The 22,157-nt window shown below is 36.3% G+C and overlaps 1 protein-coding gene across 5 annotated transcripts in view; it reads left to right on the top strand.

Moving 5' to 3' along the window:
- The window catches only part of AKAP6 (A-kinase anchoring protein 6), a 503,914-nt gene that overhangs the window by 393,358 nt on the left and 88,399 nt on the right, over positions 1 to 22,157 (top strand). For all 5 annotated transcript variants that reach the window (XM_027570975.2, XM_027570977.2, XM_027570978.2 and 2 more), the window contains 2 exons: positions 18,570 to 18,716; positions 21,799 to 22,023. In XM_027570975.2, coding sequence (XP_027426776.1) covers positions 18,570 to 18,716; positions 21,799 to 22,023 — 372 coding nt within the window. The remainder of the gene's footprint in view (positions 1 to 18,569; positions 18,717 to 21,798; positions 22,024 to 22,157) is intronic.

Raw genomic sequence — 22,157 nt, 5'->3', positions numbered from 1 at the left:
CCTTGGCTTATTGTTGTATATATGGCTATCTATTTTTAATACATTGCTTTTGTCTTTTTTCATGCTTGCTTACATCTGTTGTTATGAAAACTGACATAAAGTTTTTAAACATAAAAGAAGTGATGGAGAAAGAGATGGTAAGAGACAAACAACATTTCAAAGGAACGCAAGATGGAGAAACAGGAGCAAAGTCTCCATGGAGAGAACCAAAAGCAGCCTCTGCAGGATAAATGGGAGGGAGAGTCAGAACAGAATTCTGTAATCACAGAGGAAAAATGGTCATGAGTCTACATAAAGCGTTTCTATGTTAGAAGGAACATAATACATTTTCCACCAAATTGTTTAAACTTTTTAGGCTGTAGTTTTCAAACCTGTGAAATGGGGATAACACCCACTTTGAAAGGTTGTCAGGATTCCATGAGTAATGTATATAAGGGGTTCAGCCTTGTGCTTGGTAAATAGCTCCAGACATAATACAGACTCAGGGGTTAACAAACTATAGCCTGAAGGTCGAATGCAGCCCATGGCCTGTTTGTTTTTTTTTTTAAATAAAGTTTTATTGGAACATAGCCAAGCACATTCATTTATGTATTGTTTGTGGCTGTTTTTATACTTCAATAACAGAATTGAGTAGTTTCAACAGTGACCGTATGGCCAGCATGCCTAAATTATCTGACTGATGAAAAAGTTCACCAGTCCCTTGTATAAATAACTATTATGACAACTCTTCAGTAATATACATTATTCTACAGACTTGAATGATTTTCCAATTCAATTTTCTGGCTGTTGTATCACAGTAATACCTGATGACTATCATTTTTTTGCCCAAGGTTCTAGTTTTCCTCTTGTAACAACCCAAAGTCTTCCCAGTTGCCTTGCTCTTCAATGTAGCATTAAATGGTTAATTGGTTCATTTCACCACCAGGTGGCCTCCTATACTCTATTGTGCTTGTGGGACCCAAAGGAAAACAGAAAATGGATCTAATGCACTTCTTTCAACTTTGGCTGTGATTCTGCTCTTATTAGCACTTCTCCAGTGGCTCTGCTGCTCTGAAATCACTCTCTATTTTATGTTTGGTCCTGAAACATAAATTCACACTGATCTTTTTAGAAAATGAATTCTAAATCAGGGTTAGGACCAGTTAAAACAGTAAAAACAAAATAAAATATTTAAATGCATACTCACACCTACATCAAAGTAGTTTTTTTAAAAAAGAAGTTTGGCTATCACGTAAGAGGATTGCCATGACTCAGTATTATTCTCAGCTGTGTCCTAGCAGGATTAATTAATCTTGAAGCTTCCACAGGAAAGACAAGGGCCACTGCCCCTCAGATCTCCATATGTTAATTTCTCTTGAGCGTAGGTGGACTTCAGATCAGTACCCCAGTTTCTTTATGTTTTTTAATTCTCTAGATTCTCTTTTTGAATTTTCATTTATCTTATTTTTGAGCTTTGCTAAACACTGGTGCCATGTAAGGAAGATTAGAAAGCTGTGTGATAAAGTGCTGGAGAAGGAGGCTGGATTCTCCTTGGGCAATGACTCTTACCTTTCAGATTCCATTTTCTTCATCTATAAAGCCAGGGGGATGGACTGGGTGGCTTAAAGGTCCATTCCAACTTCAAGAGTCTCTCACTGGTGAAAAATTAAAGATTATTCCAATTAGTAATTGGTTTGGCTAGGAACCATCTGGCAAAAACCAGAATTTTAAGAACTCGATTTCAAAGGCTATGGAAACAAACTCATGGGTAAATATAATTTTGTGGCAAGCTACCATAAAAAGCGTATAGTTTCTAAATGCCACATTATTTTTAGTTCATTTCAGGTGGTAGTCGTAAATGCAAATTTTATGAGCCCTCTTAGACCCTTTCCTTTACATTTTACTTTTATTCAGTAGTAGATAACTATTCAGTTGGATTCTGAACAGTGTCTTGCTAAATCTGTCATGGAAGTTTAGCTTTCTCTTTGACATCTTATTTTCTACACATTTTAATCTTCCTACCTTTTTCTTTGGGCAGAATGATCGAATCCTCTTCAGATTTCTTTGCAGCATAGAACAGATATATTCACTTATATTTCCATTGAAAACAGGTCATTTTATGTGGTACAAACAACCTGTTCTTACCTTCTGCTTGAGTTGTGATATGCACATCACTGGTTTGTATTTGAATTGTCACATTGGATGTCATGGCAAATACTGCTAAAGGCATTTAGCTGTCTATGAGGAAAGGACCAGAATTGTCCCTAGGGCATTTTGGTAAAGAACAGGCTCACGTTTGAATTCAGAGTTACCCTGGGAGACCTAGTGACAGGCAATCTCTCTAATTCCAAATTCCCTACTGGGGCTACTTCTCTGGAGAGCTATCTGGTTAAAGGCAGATTCATACTTGCTTGGGGAAAAATTGATTACAAGTTTTTTCCCACTTTGCAAACTGCACTAATTAGTATCAAGCTCAACTAATAATTTATGAAATTTGCATTGCTTTCTGTTTGCCTAAGCACAAACATTTCCTACCATATATATTTTTAAATATATGTTCATATGTCTCATGTTCATGTCTAATACATATTAGGAATTAACAGTCTAATAATTTCACATTTAAAAGTCAGGAAAAGTGAGAAGAAATGATGCTGTCTGTTATTAGCTACTGTAAAGATGTGGCAGTAAGCATCTGTTAGGGATTACTATATGCTCTGAAAAACAAAATAAAAGGAAGATTATCCTTTTCCTTCAGTAATTTATAACCCATTTGGAAAAGCAAAACCAAAAAATATGAAGTAATAGCAAAGATAGCAAATATGTGTGGTACCAAAAAAAAAAATAAGTGCTGGTTTTCTTAGAATGTCTTCATAAGAAGAAATGATATTTGAACTGGACCTCGCTGCATAGAATTTAAATAAGTGGAATGAAGATACGGAGGTAGATACATTGCAGAAGACAACATGGTAGGGGGGGATGCACTAAAGACAGCAGCACCCCCTAATAGCTTTCATCCATGTGTTCAGTGAAAGTCAACACAAGGCAAGATTGTTTTCCACTGAACATTGAATCCTCGATACAGTGTTTCATGTAGGGAAGGGAAATTATATACATAAATATGCAAACTAATGGTATAAAAGAGATGAGAAAAGTTATGCCAAAGGTCATATTTTCTTAGCAGGCAACCTTTGGATCAAGTTTGAACAAACACTTGTATCTAGTGCTTATTATGTAACAGAGTTGTTCTAGGATCTTTGCATATATTAGCGCATCCAATCCTCACAGCAACCTTGTGAAAGAAGTATTAGTATTATCCCCAGATGAGCAACTAAGGCACAAGGACGTGCACAGCTAGTAAGGAATGCAAGCAAAGTTTAACAATGGGCAATCTGATTCCAGGCATATATTTTATTTTCATTTATTTATTTATTTTTGCCAAACTCCTTGAATCTCATTGACTCACAAATTAAAATGCTTGGCATGGGTCCTTCTGTCACCGTGTTTATAGAACCTAGTGATCAAATGGTTATGTATGTGTAGGTTTTGAGAAGTAGTATTACTGGGTAATACCAGCATGTTCCCTCCTCCCTTTATTAAGGGGAGAGAAAAATAGTAACACTTTGTTGATATATTTTCTAAAAGATGAGGACTATATATACATAGTTAATATATATGTATTATATATAAATATGTATATGTAATATGTGTTGTATATAAATATTGTTTACCTTTTCAATGACTGCTCCCCAATGTGACCTATTTTATTCTCTAATGTGGACAGTAGTTCCAATACATTATTTCTAAAACAGGTAATAAAAAGGAATGGGAAATATGAGGTCTTAACTTGAAAATGGGCCACAGACCACATTATCTTATTACAAGTCATATGTATTAAAATCAAAGACTTTGTTTTAAAATCGCACATTTTACGTAGAGATCTGAAATTTCACTCAAACAAGATCTGTTTATTTCTTAAAACGTCTGTGGTGGGTAAGTGGTGAGGATATCATTGTCCCTGTTTTACAGATGGGATGACCACGAAAATATGAAATAACTTCCCTCAATAGAGCAAGCCACCAATAGAGCAAAGGCAGAAGGAACAGTCACAGAGAAAGTAGTACCCAGTGAAGGGACTCCCTATTGATGTGCTTAGAGAAAATCCTCAAAATCACAAGTTTTGCACCTATTTCTTCTTGAGCAGTTATCTGTTGTTATGGCTATAAGTTGCACTAAATGGCCACATCCTGGTACTTCTGGGTTTTTTTGTTTCAGTCTCCATTTACTGAATTTTTGCAGCCCTTATGCTAATTTTTAAGTCATCAGTATCATATTCCTTCATCCAATTATTTCAGGGGAACCAGTCACTGAAAACCTTCTCTCTCTAGCTGTGATTTCCTTCCTCTTCTGCAACATTCTCTAGTTTTATGTAGTTTTTATGATTTATTCTCTGTGGACTAGTTATTGTTGACCCTATCTGGTGAAACTTTTGTAACTTCCCCTATTTTCTTATTACTTTCTCTCCCTCCATCTGTGTATTTCCTTCATTTTGTTCTCTAAATTTTTACTCCTTCCTCTTTCTTACGTTTATCACTCTTGTGATTGGACAAACACACACACACACATACAAACACACTGTGTTTCTCTTTGATGGAGCTATTCTAATAAACGTCCTTGAATGTTTATGGCAGACTCCCTTACATAGCTGGAAAAATGCTCAAAAGCACTTATCATAACCAGCATTTGCTCTTTATAGTCTTAGTTTATGCTAATAAATTTTCACCTGTACCCTAGAGCTTCTTTAAACTGGGAGCCATCATTCTTCTGAACAACAGGTATGACTGTCAGTGAGAGCCTGTCTGCCCTTTTAGCCTCAACTTCATGCTACTAAAAAATCTGTGGAGGTCTGGAGGATGAACTTAACACCAAAATGAATCTGGCCATAGACGCTCCAAGGGTGGGGTTCTCAAGTGTGTTTTGACCACTCCAAAGTCAGTTTGAATGACATTCTTGACCGTATTTATTTACATTATACTCCCAGGGCCTACCATTTTTCTCAGAATTCTGGACTGATATCTAAAGATGCATTTTCAAAAATGACAGCATGACCTAGCAAACTAAACTGAAATTCCTCCTGGAAGTTCTGTTTCTGGGTTTTAGTGATATCTTACTGACCGTGGGCAAGTCACTTAGCTTCTATGTATCAATTTCCAATCTGTAAGACAGAAGTGATATTACTAACTTTCCCCATGGGCTTGCCATTGGAGAACAAAAAAGAAAACAATCCATTGAAATGACAGTCAAACTTTCTGATGCTGGAGCAACAGTGCTTAAAGCCTGAAATCTCTAAAATTTATTTTCTTAAGATCTCTCTCTAGTACCTATGGACATGTATCCCCAAAGACACCAAAGAAAAAGAGGCTAGAACAGAAAGGTTTTTAAATCTATAGCAGATTGGTGTTGGAACTGGAAATTAGACCCACCTCTTGCATCCTGGTCAAATGTCATTGCTCCGAGAAAACCCTGAATTCCTAAAAGGTGTCCTTAAATATTTAAAAGGTTTCTGTCTTCTTTTTCTTTGATACATTTTATAGAAGCTTTTCTTAGGTTAACCATTCCTGGCCATGGGAAACAATTAACTATGTTCACAGTTTCTGTCTAAAAACTGAGAATGATATTTTTGTGTTGGGGGTTCTGATCAAATAGTTTTTCACTGAGCATGAAGTTCAAAGATAAATGGAGGCAATCACATGCCACTCATTTCTGTGTACTAATACTGTACCTGACATATATTTCAACCACGGATATAGGCTCACTTGGTCTTTTGTTTGGGAGAAATTCAAATGAATAAATATTTTCCAACTTCTACATATAATCCATAATGCTAAGCGTTAACTGTGGATAAAGATTGAACAGCACATGATCCCTGACCATATACACTTCATGTAGGAACTTATAATCTAATTCTGAAACTACATTCATCCCTATCTGAAGTGAAGGTACCAGAGTACCCTCAAAAAGTGGCCTAAGGCATCACATATTTTACAATTCAGGGATTTGGGCATTCACCAAGAAAAACACCATGACATTTTGGCTCTATTAAGATTATAGATGTAAAACCCCTTTAAAAAGTCAAAAATACACTACAAAGGAAAAAAATCTTGATGTGAATATATAATGGTATGATGGCATTTCCATTGTGTTTTGGTAGCAGACAACTCTGGAAATGCTTTGATTGGCTCTGTCTTAAAACCTAAAACATGGTGAGTTCTGGATAATTATGGTGAGTTTCTCAGTGCTGGTGTCCATAGTCCCTGAGGAATGCCCATGTGCACTAAACTTGAAAAGATACCTTTTGATAATGACACTATGCGGGAGGGGGTGGTGCTTTCAGCCTTCATTTAGGCCACTGATTCTCATAGATTTCTGAAGTCACAGTGTGCTGCAGCAATATCTTTTTGATAGACTCCAATGGCTACAGTGTTCTAGCTCTCATTTTTTCTTGTCATCCTCAAAGAGAAAGCAAGATATTCTCTTTGAAGAAACATTATCAACAGCATTAACATGAGAAATATATCGTCTCTTCCTTATGAAATTAATTTGGCATTATTTTTGAGGTGCGCAACATCTTGGCAACTGCTCTGGTTTAAAACTCTGTGATTTGGGAAAAGCACGTTTCAGAATGTTTAATTCAGCGATACAAAAGGCACTAATGAAATATGCATGTATGAATTTTATATCATATTAGTTCCCTCTTTCTTGAAATCTGAATAAAAGCCAAACATCTGGATTACGTTTGAAAAGCCTGAATTTCCAATTTTCAGAGAGATTCAATCTATTTTGACATTGCACACTTAGCCTTAACATTTACAGTGTGCTATTAACATTACTTGCAATTGTAAAAAAAAAAAAAAAAGTCCAGATTTAAACAAACTTGGTGCCTCCTAATGCTAAAAATATATCTATATTTGAAATGGCTGTTGCTGCACAACTGTATACGTCCATGGTTTGGGCTTCATCAGCATTTCTATTATAAATACTTGCATTGAACAAGCCTATAATTCTGCTATAGAGATATGGGGTAAGTTTTGATATATAAATTCTCCCATGGTTGTATATTAAAACAACAAACAGCAATTCATGTATCACTTAGGCTTAGTTTGAAAAAGTATTCATTGATTCAGTGTTTACTGAAGACCTCAGATATTCAAGGTACTCCATGATTGGCCAAAAAAGGAATAGCCCTCATCCTTGGGTTTATTCTTCAAATATAAGATAGATAATACGATTTCTGTTTTTATACATATTTGGGCATATTTTGGCAGCTAGGCTAAAGGCAAGTGTTTCTTTATGGTCATAATTTAGGGAAGTAAATATGGATATCAATGCTTTGTCTCACTTCATGATCATAGTTTATTTAAGATATAGCTGGTCAACTTTTAAGGGGTAAAGTAAGAAGTTCTATGTCTACATAAGATATCAAGGAAGATAGAAGAATGTGACACTGTATTTGAAGTTTGCATAATAGTAAGCCTTCAGTGGACTTTAATTTACTACACTCAAATTTTTACTGGATTTCTTGTAGTATATAGTAGGTAAATCTCACTCTTCTGTGACATGTGGAGAACAGCTAAAGTCAGGAATTTCCGTTTTCTCATCTTATTTGCTTTATTTAAAAAAAATCCATTAGATTATAAAGTAGTACCCAATGAAACAAAAATAGATGTGTTTCAAGGCATCTGTTTAGATCAGAGGATGGAAAGCAGAAGAAATAATACTTTTAAATTGGAAACTTTTTTAAAGGAGAAAACTGAGTTTCCATTACATTAATTGCTGCTCCTCGTGTCTTTTTTCCATCCTACACTATGTACTCTAACAGATATTACATAATTGCATAACTATTCTTACTATGTGCTGACATGACATTACGACAGCCCTGATATGGTGCATCATAATGAAACCGTAATTAGAACAGTCATGATGTATTATGGCAATGATCCACATCGTCACTGAAGTGCATTGGAATGCACAGAAAACCCATTGAGATGTGCAGATTTTCAACATAATATAGCACAACCATGAAGTTTCATAGCATGGAGGAGAAATTGCCATTATGCCCACACTGCTGGCAGCAAGGGTTATAACACATTTTTTCAATCTGTTAGAGAAAGTTCTGTATTGATAGAAGACATTTTTTGAGAGTGCCATTTGTGAAGTTTATGTCTTTAAAACAAATCTGCAGGAAAGACCTTGTTGAAATATGGACTTAACTGCATAAATTCTGTAGAGGTTTCCCATAAAATATTTACCAAAAAAAAGGACCCAAAGGTTTCATTTAATATCTCAAATTCAATGAAATACTTTCCTAAAGTAGTACAGATTGAAGATGATTTGAGGATTTTCATTTAAAGTTGCCTTTTCTTCTCATTTTTAGTGTCCTATCTTGAGCTCTGATTGTATAGCTTACATTTTATGTGGTTGTATCTCTGCTCCCTTGTGGTTCTCCTAGGTTTCTCTACATGAGAATCTTCTATGTGAGTCTTGTTCCAGTAAGTGGTGGCTTCTCCTTGACTTGGTGTGTTTTGGTCTTGACATTCCTCCTATACACAGAATAATATGATTGTTATGGCTGATTTGGTGATGTGAGCCCAAAGAAGCTCAACTTTCTAAAACAGAGAGGAACTTTAGACTTTATTTTCTAGGCCAGTCCTCATTCAGGGCCTCATTATCTCATAAAATCTCCCAACCACATACACTTCTGGTCTCTACCTGAATACCTGTGGTAAGTGGGAGCTCCCTGTTGCCCAAGCTCTGCTCCTACTTGTTCTTCAGCCTTTGATCCCATTGCCTGACCTCTGAGACCAGATGAAAGAAATTAATATTTTCTGTTGAAAGCCCTCCAATTTTCTAAGTCTGCTAACATGTCCTTCCCTCTCTTCTCTCATCTTCAACTCTTACTTACCCTTGGCTGAATATCTTCAGCTCCTTCAACAGCTTGCTCCTTGGGGAAGCATTGAATATTCTGCCTTCCTTGAGTGCTCTCCTTTGGACATTTTAGACATTGTCTAAGCCCCACTTGGAAAATGGAACCCAACCAGAACCAGGACTGCAGGTTTGGGCTTAGTAAGTCACAATCAAACTGATCTGTTGCTTTTCTTATTTATAACCCTATGTCTGTCTCAATCCAGCCCCAAATCATATTTCGTTTTCTATATTTACCTTCCACTGTCTGTTGACTCATTGAACCTAAAGACAGTTGAAGTCTACTTACTTCTGTTATTTATGCAGTTTTTGTATTTTTATTTTTTTAATTGGTGGGAAATGATTATCTCAGGCTTGACATATATCATATCTCCTGTTTAGATTAATCTACTCTGCTAGCATCTTGTGTTCCCTTTGGAGTATAGTATCATCATAAACAGACATTGTGAAGCAGTTGCCTATGAATCAGATCCAACTCAGAAACATAGTTTGGCTTGTACAGTGTTAAAAAAGTTTTAATTCAACATATAAAAATTAGATTTCACATGAAAATATGTATTTCTGGCTTCTCTTAAACATATATCCCTGTTCATATAGAAGCCATCTTGAAGCCATATTCTCAACATAGGAACAGTTGGCAGAGCTGAGTAGTGGTTGCCCCTTGTAGATGGAACTTGTGTTCTCCTACCCTCCATAATCCACACTACTTCTTCCTTTCCCCCTTCACTGGGATTGAGTGTTAGTAATCCTCACATTTTTGCATTGTTTTTCTTTTAGTAGAGAAAACAGTTCTCTTTTTCCAAGACACTAGCAACAGTTAGAGCATGAAAAAGGATGACTGATCTGTGCTCAACTCAACTTCTTTCCATTAGCTGCCAGGCAGTAGGGTCCTGGGGCTGGCTAGTACCGGCTCAGAAGAACTAGTTATTCAGTACTCAGGAATTTTGCTGGCAGTAGCAACCTTTGGTAGTTTGGAATCTGCCATGGTTGGAGTATTTATATCAGGGAAATCAGCAAACACTATAAATCAGGGCTTTATTTTTTTTCTTTTTCCCCCAGAGAGCCAGTTTGCTAGTATACCGCTACCTTGTATGTATTTGAATTCCTGATCTCTGAACTAAAATATTTATTATTCTTTATTGATCATTGAGATTAGTATAACCTGGCAATCCAGTCAACATGCTATATACATATTTTACTTTTATGTATCATTAATAAAAATATCGAATAAGACTAGACCAAAAAAGAGCCCTGTGGTATAACATATCCATGAAACCGTGATCTTTACATATGTTGTTCGACAGGTTCTCAGGAAAACTCCTTGTACTTCTGTGCTTCTAAATGATTGCATCCTTCTGCTCACTTTATGCTTATGAAAATCTAATATACCTGATCTAGGAATTCACATCCTTGCTGTAGGGATTTAAGTCATTAGATTTTGGGTGTATGTTCTTAGCAATTTAATTATGTTTAAAATCTGGTTAGTAGTGTAGTAAATAACTGGTATTGCTACAAAATTGCATTGAGAAGGTAATAGGATTGAATTTCTACACAAGTTGACAGTCAATTAAAATTTCCATATATCCAGTGAGTTAGCCAGTTCTTGGCCGGGGACCTAGAACAAATGCCTTCCTCCTAAGCCGATCACTTCAAAACAGGCAAAATTTATAATAAAGTCAAATCAAGACTCAATGCATTAACTAAAATGTGAGCCTGGCTTATCAAATACAGATCAAAAGCAAGAGATAGACTAGAGAGCACCCACGCTATTTCTTCCTTAAATTCCTCTATTTTTTATTGTCACTGGAGGAAAAATAACACATTAAAACCTCCTTACTGAATTACTGTCCTAAACCAATAGATCCATGGGGCTTGTTCAGCTAAAACCCACAACAGACTTTGTAATGCAGTGATGTAATCTTGGCTTTGTGTCATTTATATTCAACCTAAAAAAAAAAAAAAAAAAAAAAAAACAATTTTCCTGAATAGACAGGCTGACAACAATATTGTTCGGTGTGGGTTTTTATTTGGATTCTTTCCAAATGGTTCACATGCCTTCACAGTAACACATCATGCTTGCTTACGTTTTTTGCCTGAATTCCAAAGTTTGCCCCTTTTACTAGCTTTCTATTTTTCTTTTAAGGTCTCAGTTATGTTTGTAAAACTAACCAGCTCCACCACAAAATTAGGATGTATCTTGCAGAGTGCATTCATTTTACTTTTTGCATATTTTTCCCGAGGTCATGTCAAGGTTAGTTTGAATTCCATCCTACATTAAGACTTCTTTCACAGCTATTTAGCTCGGCAGCCTACTCCCCGCTGGGGTCTGCCCCTTGGGCACGTCAAAGCTTCAGACCTGACAAATCACACACAGATGAAGCTGTACAGTTTTTTAAACAGTTTCATCAGTAACTTTTTTTTCTTTTTCACTATCCTCCTTCATATTGAGATTTTTTTCCCTCTGAATTACCATTTAAGGAATTTTAAATTCTATTTGAAACACTTTTTTTTCCATCAGAATTGCAAACCAGCAATATCATTTATTTTCTAGTAAATCATACTAATAGCCTCCTCGTCACCAAGACTACAGACTGAAAGACCCGCAGACCGTTCCTGACAAGTATAACTGTAATTCCATTGTTAAAATCTATTTGTAGCAGGAAGCTTAGTGTTAGAAAGGTGGCTACATCTACCGGAATCAGAAAAAAAAAAGTCAACCATAAAAATGCATCGAGTTTATGACATATTATGGGTTGAGCCTGGAAATGTTTCTCAAATCGTTCGTAATATGCTCTTATCAGTATTTTAGCAAATTGTAAAACTAATGGTGCAACTCCATTTCCTGTTTAATTGATGAAGTTAAAATGCTTGGTTGCTAATGAGTGTATTAGCAAACAATGTCCCCTCGACAGGCTTAAGTAGATCAGGATTTTTTTTAAAGCAGCTTACAGTCCTTATTTTTATAACAAAAAAAATTGGCTGCCACAAAATTGCTAGATCAACTGAAGAAATGGTGTAATTATTGCTGTATAGTCATTTTGGCAATGTCAAATGGCCAGATTATAGTTTTCTAGTTTCTCACACTAGAAAATAGTTATTTTCTTTTACAAACCATAGGCTTTTCATACATTTTCATTCAGAACAAACAATACCTGAAGATCTTAACTGCAGACTAAGCAGAAAACTTAGAAGTGAGAAGAAAAAATAGTATTCGAATGATTCTCCTCTCCTTGGTCCTCTTTTACAGTTAGCTCAGTATAAAAGTACCAAGCGAAGGGGTCCATAAAGGTTGCCTGGTTGAAACTAATTAAAGACAGGTCTAAATAGAAAAAGAAAAGAAAAGGGGATCAAAGGAATTAGATTAGGTGTCAGGACGTTGTTTGGGGACATTTTATTTAGGTTTTTATAATTCTGTTCCAGGAAAAAGCTAAATTCTAAAAATGTCCATTTTTTGCCATAATTCCACATTTGTGTTATTTTTGCAATAAGATATGTGTCAACAGGCAAACATCTTGAAGAAATCATTTCGGCATTGGCGCATTAACACATTATGGTGAAAAGAGAGGCTTGTGCTTTTCACGCAGTGCATTTCAGTCTTCAATTAATGTGAAAGCACTACAATGCCCATGCAACTTCTCTTGCCTAGTGGTGCACCATTTATCATTGCAGTTTTACATTGACCTTGACACCCACTTCATTAGAATAAAGATTGTCTACCATTTAGGTTACATTGTTCCTCTGCACAGAGACCCCATGCAAATTTCTGTTCAGATAGAAGAGCTGCGAGGCTGTCAGAGGTCATCTGCATTAAATGATTGCTGCTATTTTCCAACTGCTTCTTTTCATTCTACTCAATTCAGGCTAGGAGGATCAATCAAGTCCTCTGCCTAAAACAGTGGGACTGCTGGGAATATAACTGTTTTGGGTAGTAGTGGATATGCCCTAAACAGTATTAAATATTTAATATAAACTCATTAAAGGCCATGCAAAGGCTTCAGAAAGATAGCAGATTTATAGGGAAAGATAAGGGCTAGAGAACCTTTTAAAAAATAAATAGAAGCATAATAATCAATTTTATAATTTTAGAGAGTAAGATTACAATAGTTCTGGAACTTAGCTAAATCTTTTCTGTGGAGACTTCTTTCTCACCCTTGACGTGGGTAGGGAAGGGATGAGACAGGCAGGCTTGGTGTTCCTATGCCGTATTTTACATGCAATCAGAATGAAAAGTTTTCAGTTCTTCGTGTTTTTATTTTTCTTCTCTATAACAGTGAATTCTGCCCTGGGTCTTTATTTTCAAAGGCTTAGGTATTTGTTATGTAAAAGAAATGATTGGAGAAATAAGTTGCCAGGTTTCCTACTTAAGTTTTCTGAGTGATATAATTGGAATTAAATTATTAATGGGAGATACTTTAAAAAAGATTGTTTTATGATCTTCTATTAGGGAATTTGCAATTCATTTTAATATTTGTAGTTTGATTTATATTAAAGATAATGCAATCTATGTCCAATTAACAATACATGGCCAATGTAATGTGATTTCCAGATCATGCAAATGGAATAAGCTAGAAGAGGGGGTAAAACTCAATTCTTAACCTCAGATGTAATTTGCTGTGTGAGTTCTGGCAATTTTAAATGACATTGCACTTTTTAATTTTTCCAAAGGCTCAGCAGCAAATTTATCCCAATCAAGAAAGCCTATTATTAATTTACAAGGACAATTGTAGGAGTCTTTATAATTTCTCTGTGCAATTATTCGCCATAAATTGCTAATGGCAAAATACAAAGAGTTTGTAAGAAATAACGACTATTATTTGTCTTGGGCATGAGCCTCCTTCCATCTTGCACATCTTCCTGAAGTGTTGGTGATATTGGCTCCATGTGAAACATCACGCGCGTTGTGAGAGGCTAGACACTCGTGTCCTGGAACGGCGGGTGGCGTAAAGTTTCTGTAGAGATGGCGCTGGCCTCTAGCAGATTCCTGCACTCGGGGGCATGTACAGCTGAGCCGTGGACCCTGGACTTTCGTATAAAAAGACTCTTTGTTCACCACTGAATGGCATTAGGCATGGACTTGCTGAGGGGCCACCATGAAGCCTCGCACGAGGAGGGCAAACACTAGCCAGGAAGCACAATACGGGAGTCACAGACAGACACATCTCTGCAGTTTTGTGCAAAAATGCATATTTTCATGTATAGTTTTCCAGTAGTTTGGTGTTTGGGTGTATTCCTAGCATATGCTTTCTTGTAAATAGGCTAAAATACATTTTTTTCCTTGCCATATTTTCTCTTTCTGTTGTGAGTTTTCAGGAAAGGGGGATTATGCCTGCTACACAGGTGTTTGTGGTATTACTTTGCACTGGGAAAGATACTCACACTTGTTATTCTAATAACTAGATCATTTTCCTTGCTTTAACTCTTCCTAATAGAAAGTCACGTAAAGCCCAGTTAAAATATGGCATAAGATGTAAATACTCCAACCCTGAAGACACAGAATCGGACAGCCCTATTCTAATAATCAAGAAAATTCTTTGGTTTAATTCTTATGTTTCTCGTAGCCCAAACTTCACTCTCTGCTCAGCAATGTCTGGTCTCTTTTCAGCATAACCAACAGAAGCACCATACAAAAGTCTTACAATGGATGTCTTAATCTCTCTGTGTGCTTTTAGAGCATTATTTTGAATTCCATCATGCTGCCTTTTTTCTTTCCTCTTCTGAAGTTTTATTACAACAGCAGAATTCCCAGGGAGCTTTGGGGGCAAGGTTCACATAATATAGCCCTGAAGTTTTGCTTAGGTGGAATCCATCCCCCCATCCTCGCCATCTTTTGATGATCTTTCTATTTCAAAAAGATTCACTGGGTAGAGTCTTATAGCATTAGCTGTATGTAGTTTATTTTCTATTTTTTTATTTACTAGACAGTGAGCATCTACAACCCTTTCATGATGCTTTCTTTCTCTGACCTCACAGTGACAAGGCATCTTGTTCTTTAACATTGAGGGAGGCAGAAAAATGCTTGAGTTGCTCAATGTGTGCCTTCTATACCAGTTTCAAAATGGCTTATTCTTCTGGTTTCCATGGTGACAATTAACACTGTTTCAAGGCATTGTTCCAGTCTCCATTTGGGCAGAATTTTTGGTGTGATTTTTAACAAAAAAAAAAAAAAGATTTTAGGAGGGAAAAGAGCCTTTAGCATAACTGTCAAAAAAGTTATCTCAATCAAGTCTTTATGCGTTTCTAGTTATATTTATTTCAGAAATCCCTGTTTTTACTGGCTTTGTTTTATAATTCAATTTCAGCACTTGTCTTTTTAAAAAGTAAGCACTGAATAAGAATTTCTAAAAACTTCTTTAATTTTTGGTTAAAATAGCAAGCTAGTGTTTGTGGTTATTTTTAACTCTGTTTTTAAAGTGTTCTTACATACCTTCTGTACACATAGGAGTGGCATTTAGGATAGGAGTGGCCTGTGTCTTTAATTTAGATCATTCACGTATCTATTAGGAGGCTTCATTAGTCAAAATTGAATTGACCAAGCAAATACACTTAATAATGTAAATATGCCCTTTCAATAGAGTATATTTTATTTTTGACTAGACAGAGAGGCCCACAGCAGGTGCTGTGGGGAAATTAAATACTGGATGCTTATTTACCTTAACACTCAAGAAAAGCCATCTGACTTTAACTTTGTTAATCTCATTTTGGGCTATTGAAGAGTAGTCTCTATCATAATAACCCCAGACTATAGGACACAATGGGGCAGCCTCTGCTCACTTACTGCTGTGGGTGAAATGAATATGAAGATTAAATTATCTTCTCACCACAGGACAAAGTAGCCCTACTTGATAGGATGACTGAGAACTGATAGAGCTGGTGGTTGATTCTCCCTGTCTAAGGCTTCTGGAAAGATGTTGAAGAGAAGAGCAAAACACCTTGAGCCTCAACAAAAACAACCCTCTGGCATCGCTACATACATATACAACTTGAGGTCCCTAAATCGTATCAGATTCAACCTTCGGAGTGCCTCAAAAATTAAAATAAATATTTTTGCCTTAAATTACATGACATTCGAGTACCTCTCATGCACATACCAACACACCTAACAATTAGCTGGATTCTCTTAGCTTTTATAGTTTGAAGGCACTGTCCATCAATCACATCTTTAATCAAGCTATTTATACAGTAGGTTACACGGTGACATGACAGGGAGCATACCTAGAGACAAGGTTTTTTTAGCGTAATAACCTTTTATAATAGCCGTTGCAGTGACTATTTGTACCGCATTTCATAGGGAAAATTATTTTATTATGTCTAAAATTAAATTAATTGCTTTTTATATTTTTTTATTATTACAAGACTCTCATTTTTATGGGACAAATCTAAACTGTTCTCTGTCTTGACTGATCTGCTGTGTGGGAGCCATTAAAAGTTGGGGTAAAGAGAGGGGATGAGCTTGTCATAAGTGACAGTGATAACTGGTGGAGGCTGCTCACAGGCGGCACAGCCGGAGGACTCCTTCTGTCAGTGCACGTGGCATGAGCAAAAAATTTGAATAAGATTCTTCTGCCTGCCTGAAATGCCGGTTTCCCCAATATTATGTCAAAGAAGTCTTACCAAATTAATTATGTAAATCTTTGTCAGCAGCATCATCTTTAGATGGGAATCTGATTACATAAAGCAGATTGGCCTCTCCTCAGTCATCACTCTGATAAATAAAACACTATCGAGGTTTCTAGAATACTTGTTGAGTGTTTTGTCCAGAAAACTTGAGTGGCCAGTGTGTTTTTTAAGTATTGGAGTGACAGGGTCCTGGTAATTGCCTGACGTTGGAAAATGCAATCAGAATCTCCCATGTATCACAGGTCAAATTCTGGAGGAGCTCTAAAACAACCCTTGATTTTTTTCATGATGCATATTCATGTAATTTTGGATATTTCGACACCCTGATCAACATTCATTAATACTATGAAATGCTTTAAATCACCTCATTTAAAACATTTTGTTCTGTGATCCACAAATGACTAACATTTGGAGAAGTTTACATAATACAAATGATGTGCATGTTTAGTGTAAATGAAAGATTAAAATCTGAAACTAAAAGTATGCAAACATATGCACGTAAATACTGAGGATCTATTACCCAAAATAAGAATCTCATACCTTCTTTTCCTTTAAGCTGCTTCCAATTGTATTTTAGTTTGGGATCTTAGATAATACCATGTTTTCAGGGTGAATAACATCCTTGGGCATGTTTTGAACTTGGCTGATTTGCTGCTTTGCCCAGACAAAAGCTTTTCTGATTAGATCTGATAAGGTCCTGTCTTAGCTCACTTAGAGCAAAGAAGCCATACTACCAAAGGTCTCAGTGGCCCAACTTACGCACCTCAAAGAAAAAATTGGGGGATTGCCATTATATTTTGGAAACATGCTAAAGATGTAAAATATGTGTAATATTTTAACCAGAGTCTAGTTTTCTACTCAGAGGTGTTTTTATGTGTAGTACATTTTAAAAATATAGCCAGAGTCATTTATAGCTGTTCGTAATGTTAGGCTTTCTAACTATGAAGTTATCCAAATAGAGTTATTTGAAGAGAATCACTATAGTAACTGCCATATTAAATGGCACTTAGATTATCTCTAGCAAAACATCTTTTAGCAGAGACTCACTCGGCAGTTCATTAGAATACAGTGTATATTGGGGGAGAAGTGTCTGTAGTCAGTTGTGATGTTTGGGGACATTTTATCATAATCAATAAAGAAGCATAGATTTGTAAACATTTCCAAAGCACTGGTTTGCTCTTTTTTCTCTATATGTACCTCTTCTCAAGCCCATGCAGTTTTTAAGTAAAAGAAAAATGGGGGTGGGGGGAGTGTTAACTGAGAATTCAGGAGACTTACAGGATAAGGAGGAAGGTCACACAATCTTTAGGGATCATTTTATTTGTACAACCCTGTACCACCTTGTGGGGCAGAGATGAGAGATGGGCAGCACTCTGGAGCCAAGTGTTGACCGAAATCAACTGTAATATTAAATCTCCCTGGACCAGGTATTTTCCTATTTGGAATATTTTAAATTAAAGATCAAATGTGTGTGTGTAAACTTTACTTTAAAATGACATAAATCGGGGAGCCTGGGTGGCTCAGTCAGTTAAGCATCTGACTCTTTCGGTTTGCATTGTGATCTCGTGGGTCGTGGGATCAAGCCCTTAGTTGGACTCCTCGCTCACCTGGGAGTCTGCTTGAAAGATTCTCTCCCTCTGCCCTTCCCCCCTGCTTGCTTTCTCTCCCTCCTGCTCTCTCTCTCTCTCTCTCTGTCTCTGTAAAAATAAAATAAATAAATCTTCAGATCTTAACGAAAAATAAAATAAAATGACATAAATCTTAGTCAACTAAATGGAATACCTTGGATGTTTATGTATGTGTGAGTAATATATATTTGGACTGATTTCAGCAATATCCCTCAACTTCTGAAGGTCCTTAGGCTTAGCCTTCCCAGACATTTTATTGGAAACAAAAACTTTTAACACCCATGAGCATCACTAACTCTGTGCTCAAAGATTTTCTATGAACACCTGTCTCCCTAATGATACCTCTCCTCTCTCTTCTTGTTTTAGCGATACAGTGTGGAAATGTCCATCAGGGACCTGAAAAAGACGGAGCTGCTTAGTAAGGTTGAAGCTCTGAAGAAAGGTGGCGTTTTACTACCAAACGATCTCCTTGAAAAAGTGGATTCAATTAATGAAAAATGGGAACTGCTTGGGGTATTTGCATTTTTATTACTGTTTGTAGGTTATGTGTACATTTTTTGTGTAGTGAAGTACTCTATCTGTCTGATTTCTAATTTGAAGCACAAATATCTCTCTCTTTCAATTCACTACCTACATTTCAAACAAGCTATTTATGCTATTATGAGGGAAAAACACTGCTTTTCCTCTTATGCTGATTTTTTTTTTTTTACTCTGAGCTTGTCTCCTCTCAGATTTTAATAATTTTGGTTCTTTAATACATAAAAAAGTAAGTAAAATATGCCATGTATTATGGGTATGCACCAAGTCAACTATAATACAGTATATCTGATATACACTGACTTGTCATGCTTGAATGAGTGTTAATAGAATTTATTCTGAAGGTACATGTTAGAGCCGTCCACTGTTTAACTATTTACTGTACCCTTCAGATGAAAAGTGGAGTTGTTGCTACAGCTTTCAAGTCACACTAAAGCCACCAAAACAAAAATGCAAATCTGACCCAAATCTGAATTGCAGAATGAAATCGGCCTCTGTTTTGTGCCTCAACTTCCAGCTCACTTTTAACAAAAGCCCCCCCCTCCTGCAAAAAAAAAGTTTCATGTAATTCATTTCACGCAATGATGGGCTGGGTCTCAGCCAAAGACTGAGATGCAAGAACCTGGCAAAAAGGCAATATAGAAATTCTGTTAACCAGAGACCAGGATGGCACTGTGCAGGAGACAGACTGTCCTTTTGTTGGAAGAGAGCTGAGAGAGAGAGAGGTTAAACTGTATTTTTTCATCAACTTCTCTCCTAAATTGCCTTCACTTCAAATCAAGGGTAAGCTAAATTTGTCAATTACTTAAATGATTAATTATAACAGCGAAGTATGGGTGGTGTCAGTTATGGAGTATAATTTTGCATGCCTTCCATTTCCTGCCTTTTTTTTAATTTTAAAGAAATAATACTCCAAAAATATTTTGAATAAAAAGCTCTCCGTGTACCTTGATGACTTGGAGGAATGCCAGTGTTCAGTTTATGCCATACTTAATCTAGGTGATTAAAAAACTGCAAGTTTAAATCCTTGCTTTCTCATCTAAATTCACTACACTCTACCCTTGTGCAAAGTAACTTAGAACACTGAAAGTTTTTCCTCTGGCCTACTGGTACATTGCTTTTTAATAGTAATTAATGGCTTCTGCTTTATAATATGGTGATTTCAATTGGAACCTAGTAAATTCCACAGAATTCACTGATCTCCTGCAGGAGAAATGTGGTTAGTGTAGACATTTTTAAAGGGTTGTTTCACCAAACAGATGAGATCAGCAACTTTATGTGCTTGACAGAAAGAGCAGTAGTTTATGTTGTATTTTAACATATCTATTTCTAATTTGATAAGTAACTGACAGTCATCTTTTCTGAAAATTGCTTGATGTTGTGTATGTTGCTTCCTCAACAAAAATTTTAAATCAACATAATATCCAAAAAAAAAAAGAGACAGAATATTTAGCTATCCATCGTGAGTCAGACACCTGAAAAAGGGTTGCCATTTTGACAAAAAATACCATTTGAGGACAATATGCAGAGTTCTGTAATGATTTAGGGGGAGAGAAGGGTAGAGGGAAGATTTTAACAGAACCTATGCCACACTACCACCATCAGGCATCCTGCTTTAATTGGCATGATTACATTTTAATTGGCATGAAAAAAATTTAAAGACAAGGATTTTAACTTCTAACAATAGTAAAATAGAGGGATATGGTTTTTAATATTACTTTCATCTAAGGTGAACAGTGTGGAATGGAAATACATTAGAATGAAATGTCAGTGGTGCGTACAGTTTAATCTGTGAAATTTTGTCCCCTGTGCTGCATATTACTCTGTCTCAATTGCATATTAAACAACCCTATCAAGGCAGGCATTGGCATCTGCTGTGCTGACACAAATTGTGAATTAAATGAAATTGATGTCCTCTGTCGTATATTTATGAAGACGGACCATTCTCTGAAGTATTCTGTTTATGAAGAATTTATGATTGCAAACTGTTCCAGAACAAAAAAGTGGCAATAAATTCTTTTTTGTGACCCTACCCTCCAAGGGCATTGATTTCACCTCCTGCTGCTACTTTTGTTACAGCATAAAAACAATAGCTAAATCTGGATTCCACGGAGGGTCTTCAAATTATCAATATTTGCACCATGAAAATACAAGGGTGTTGCCAAGAAAGGCTATTTTTCTGTTAGGATCTCCTAAAGATACTATTTATAGAACACTACTCAGCAAATGAATGTTTGTTGACTTAATTTTATTTGTGTTTTAAAGCTTATTTCTGTAGGTTTAATTCATCATTATAGATTAACTCCTACTGATTCTCCAGAGTGTTTTCCACCAAAAAAAAACCCTCTCAGCTGCACATTCATGCCATAGTGGTTAATCTAAGAAGGCTTCTCCCATAGTGGATTGGGACTGACTTTGACACATATATTAGAAAGTCTAGCATCCAGAAATGCAAAGTGGGAAGAATTGTGGGGTTGAACAATTTCTAAGTCAGGTAAAATGCAACAACAGCACCAAGGAGGCTACCCCTTCTGAACAGCCCTCAGTCATATGGTTGGGGAAATTGTACTTTATGAAACCAAAAAAAAAAAAAAAAAAGGAATTTAATTCTCCATGTACAATCTACTCTTGGCCTCTTTAGTATATTGATTAAACTCAGACTTCTATCTCCTGGAAACGTTATGCAGAGAATATTTTCTTGTAAACTCCTGTCATGAGAATTCAAGTGAATTTTCATCAGTGACCATGGTGAACCTTTCCTTCCTGTTAAAGGAAATTATAAGTGAATGAGGTCTTCTTAAGCCTCTAGCGGTAGTCAGAACAATACACGCTGCTCAAGAATTCAAAAATCCTAAATGGAACAATGAGCTAATCTGAACTGAATGTCCACGGTGAGGGGGCAGGTGCAGCTGGACACCTTCCAGGAGGCTCCTGTTACTAACCAAACTGTGGAATGTTTTTGGTACTGAAGCTAATCTATGTTTTTGTTTTTTTGTTGTTGGTGGTTTTTTGTTTGTTTGTTTTTGTTTTTGTTTTTGTTTTTCATCGGATGCGTTAGAAAACCCTAGGACAGAAGATCCAGGACACAATGGCAGGACACAGTGGGTCTGGTCCACGTGACCTGCTCTCTCCCGAAAGCGGAAACCTGGTAAGGCAGCTGGAGGTCAGGATCAAAGAACTGAAAGGGTGGCTAAGAGATACAGAGCTTTTCATCTTCAATTCCTGCCTGAGACAAGAAAAGGAAGGAACAATGAATGCTGAGAAACAACTGCAATACTTTAAGGTAATAAAAAAACAATCAAAGTTGATAAAAAGCTTTCTTTATGGTAGGGATGAAATATTTATCAAGTACATGAAGTATGATACCCATGTATCTATGTATCACTGTGCACTTAAATGTTTCCTTGGATTTATAGA

Source organism: Zalophus californianus, chromosome 6 (assembly GCF_009762305.2).
Source record: "Zalophus californianus isolate mZalCal1 chromosome 6, mZalCal1.pri.v2, whole genome shotgun sequence".
NCBI lineage: Eukaryota > Metazoa > Chordata > Mammalia > Carnivora > Otariidae > Zalophus > Zalophus californianus.
The sequence above is the reverse complement of the archived record's forward strand: the minus strand, read 5'-3'. Positions and strand labels throughout refer to the sequence as shown.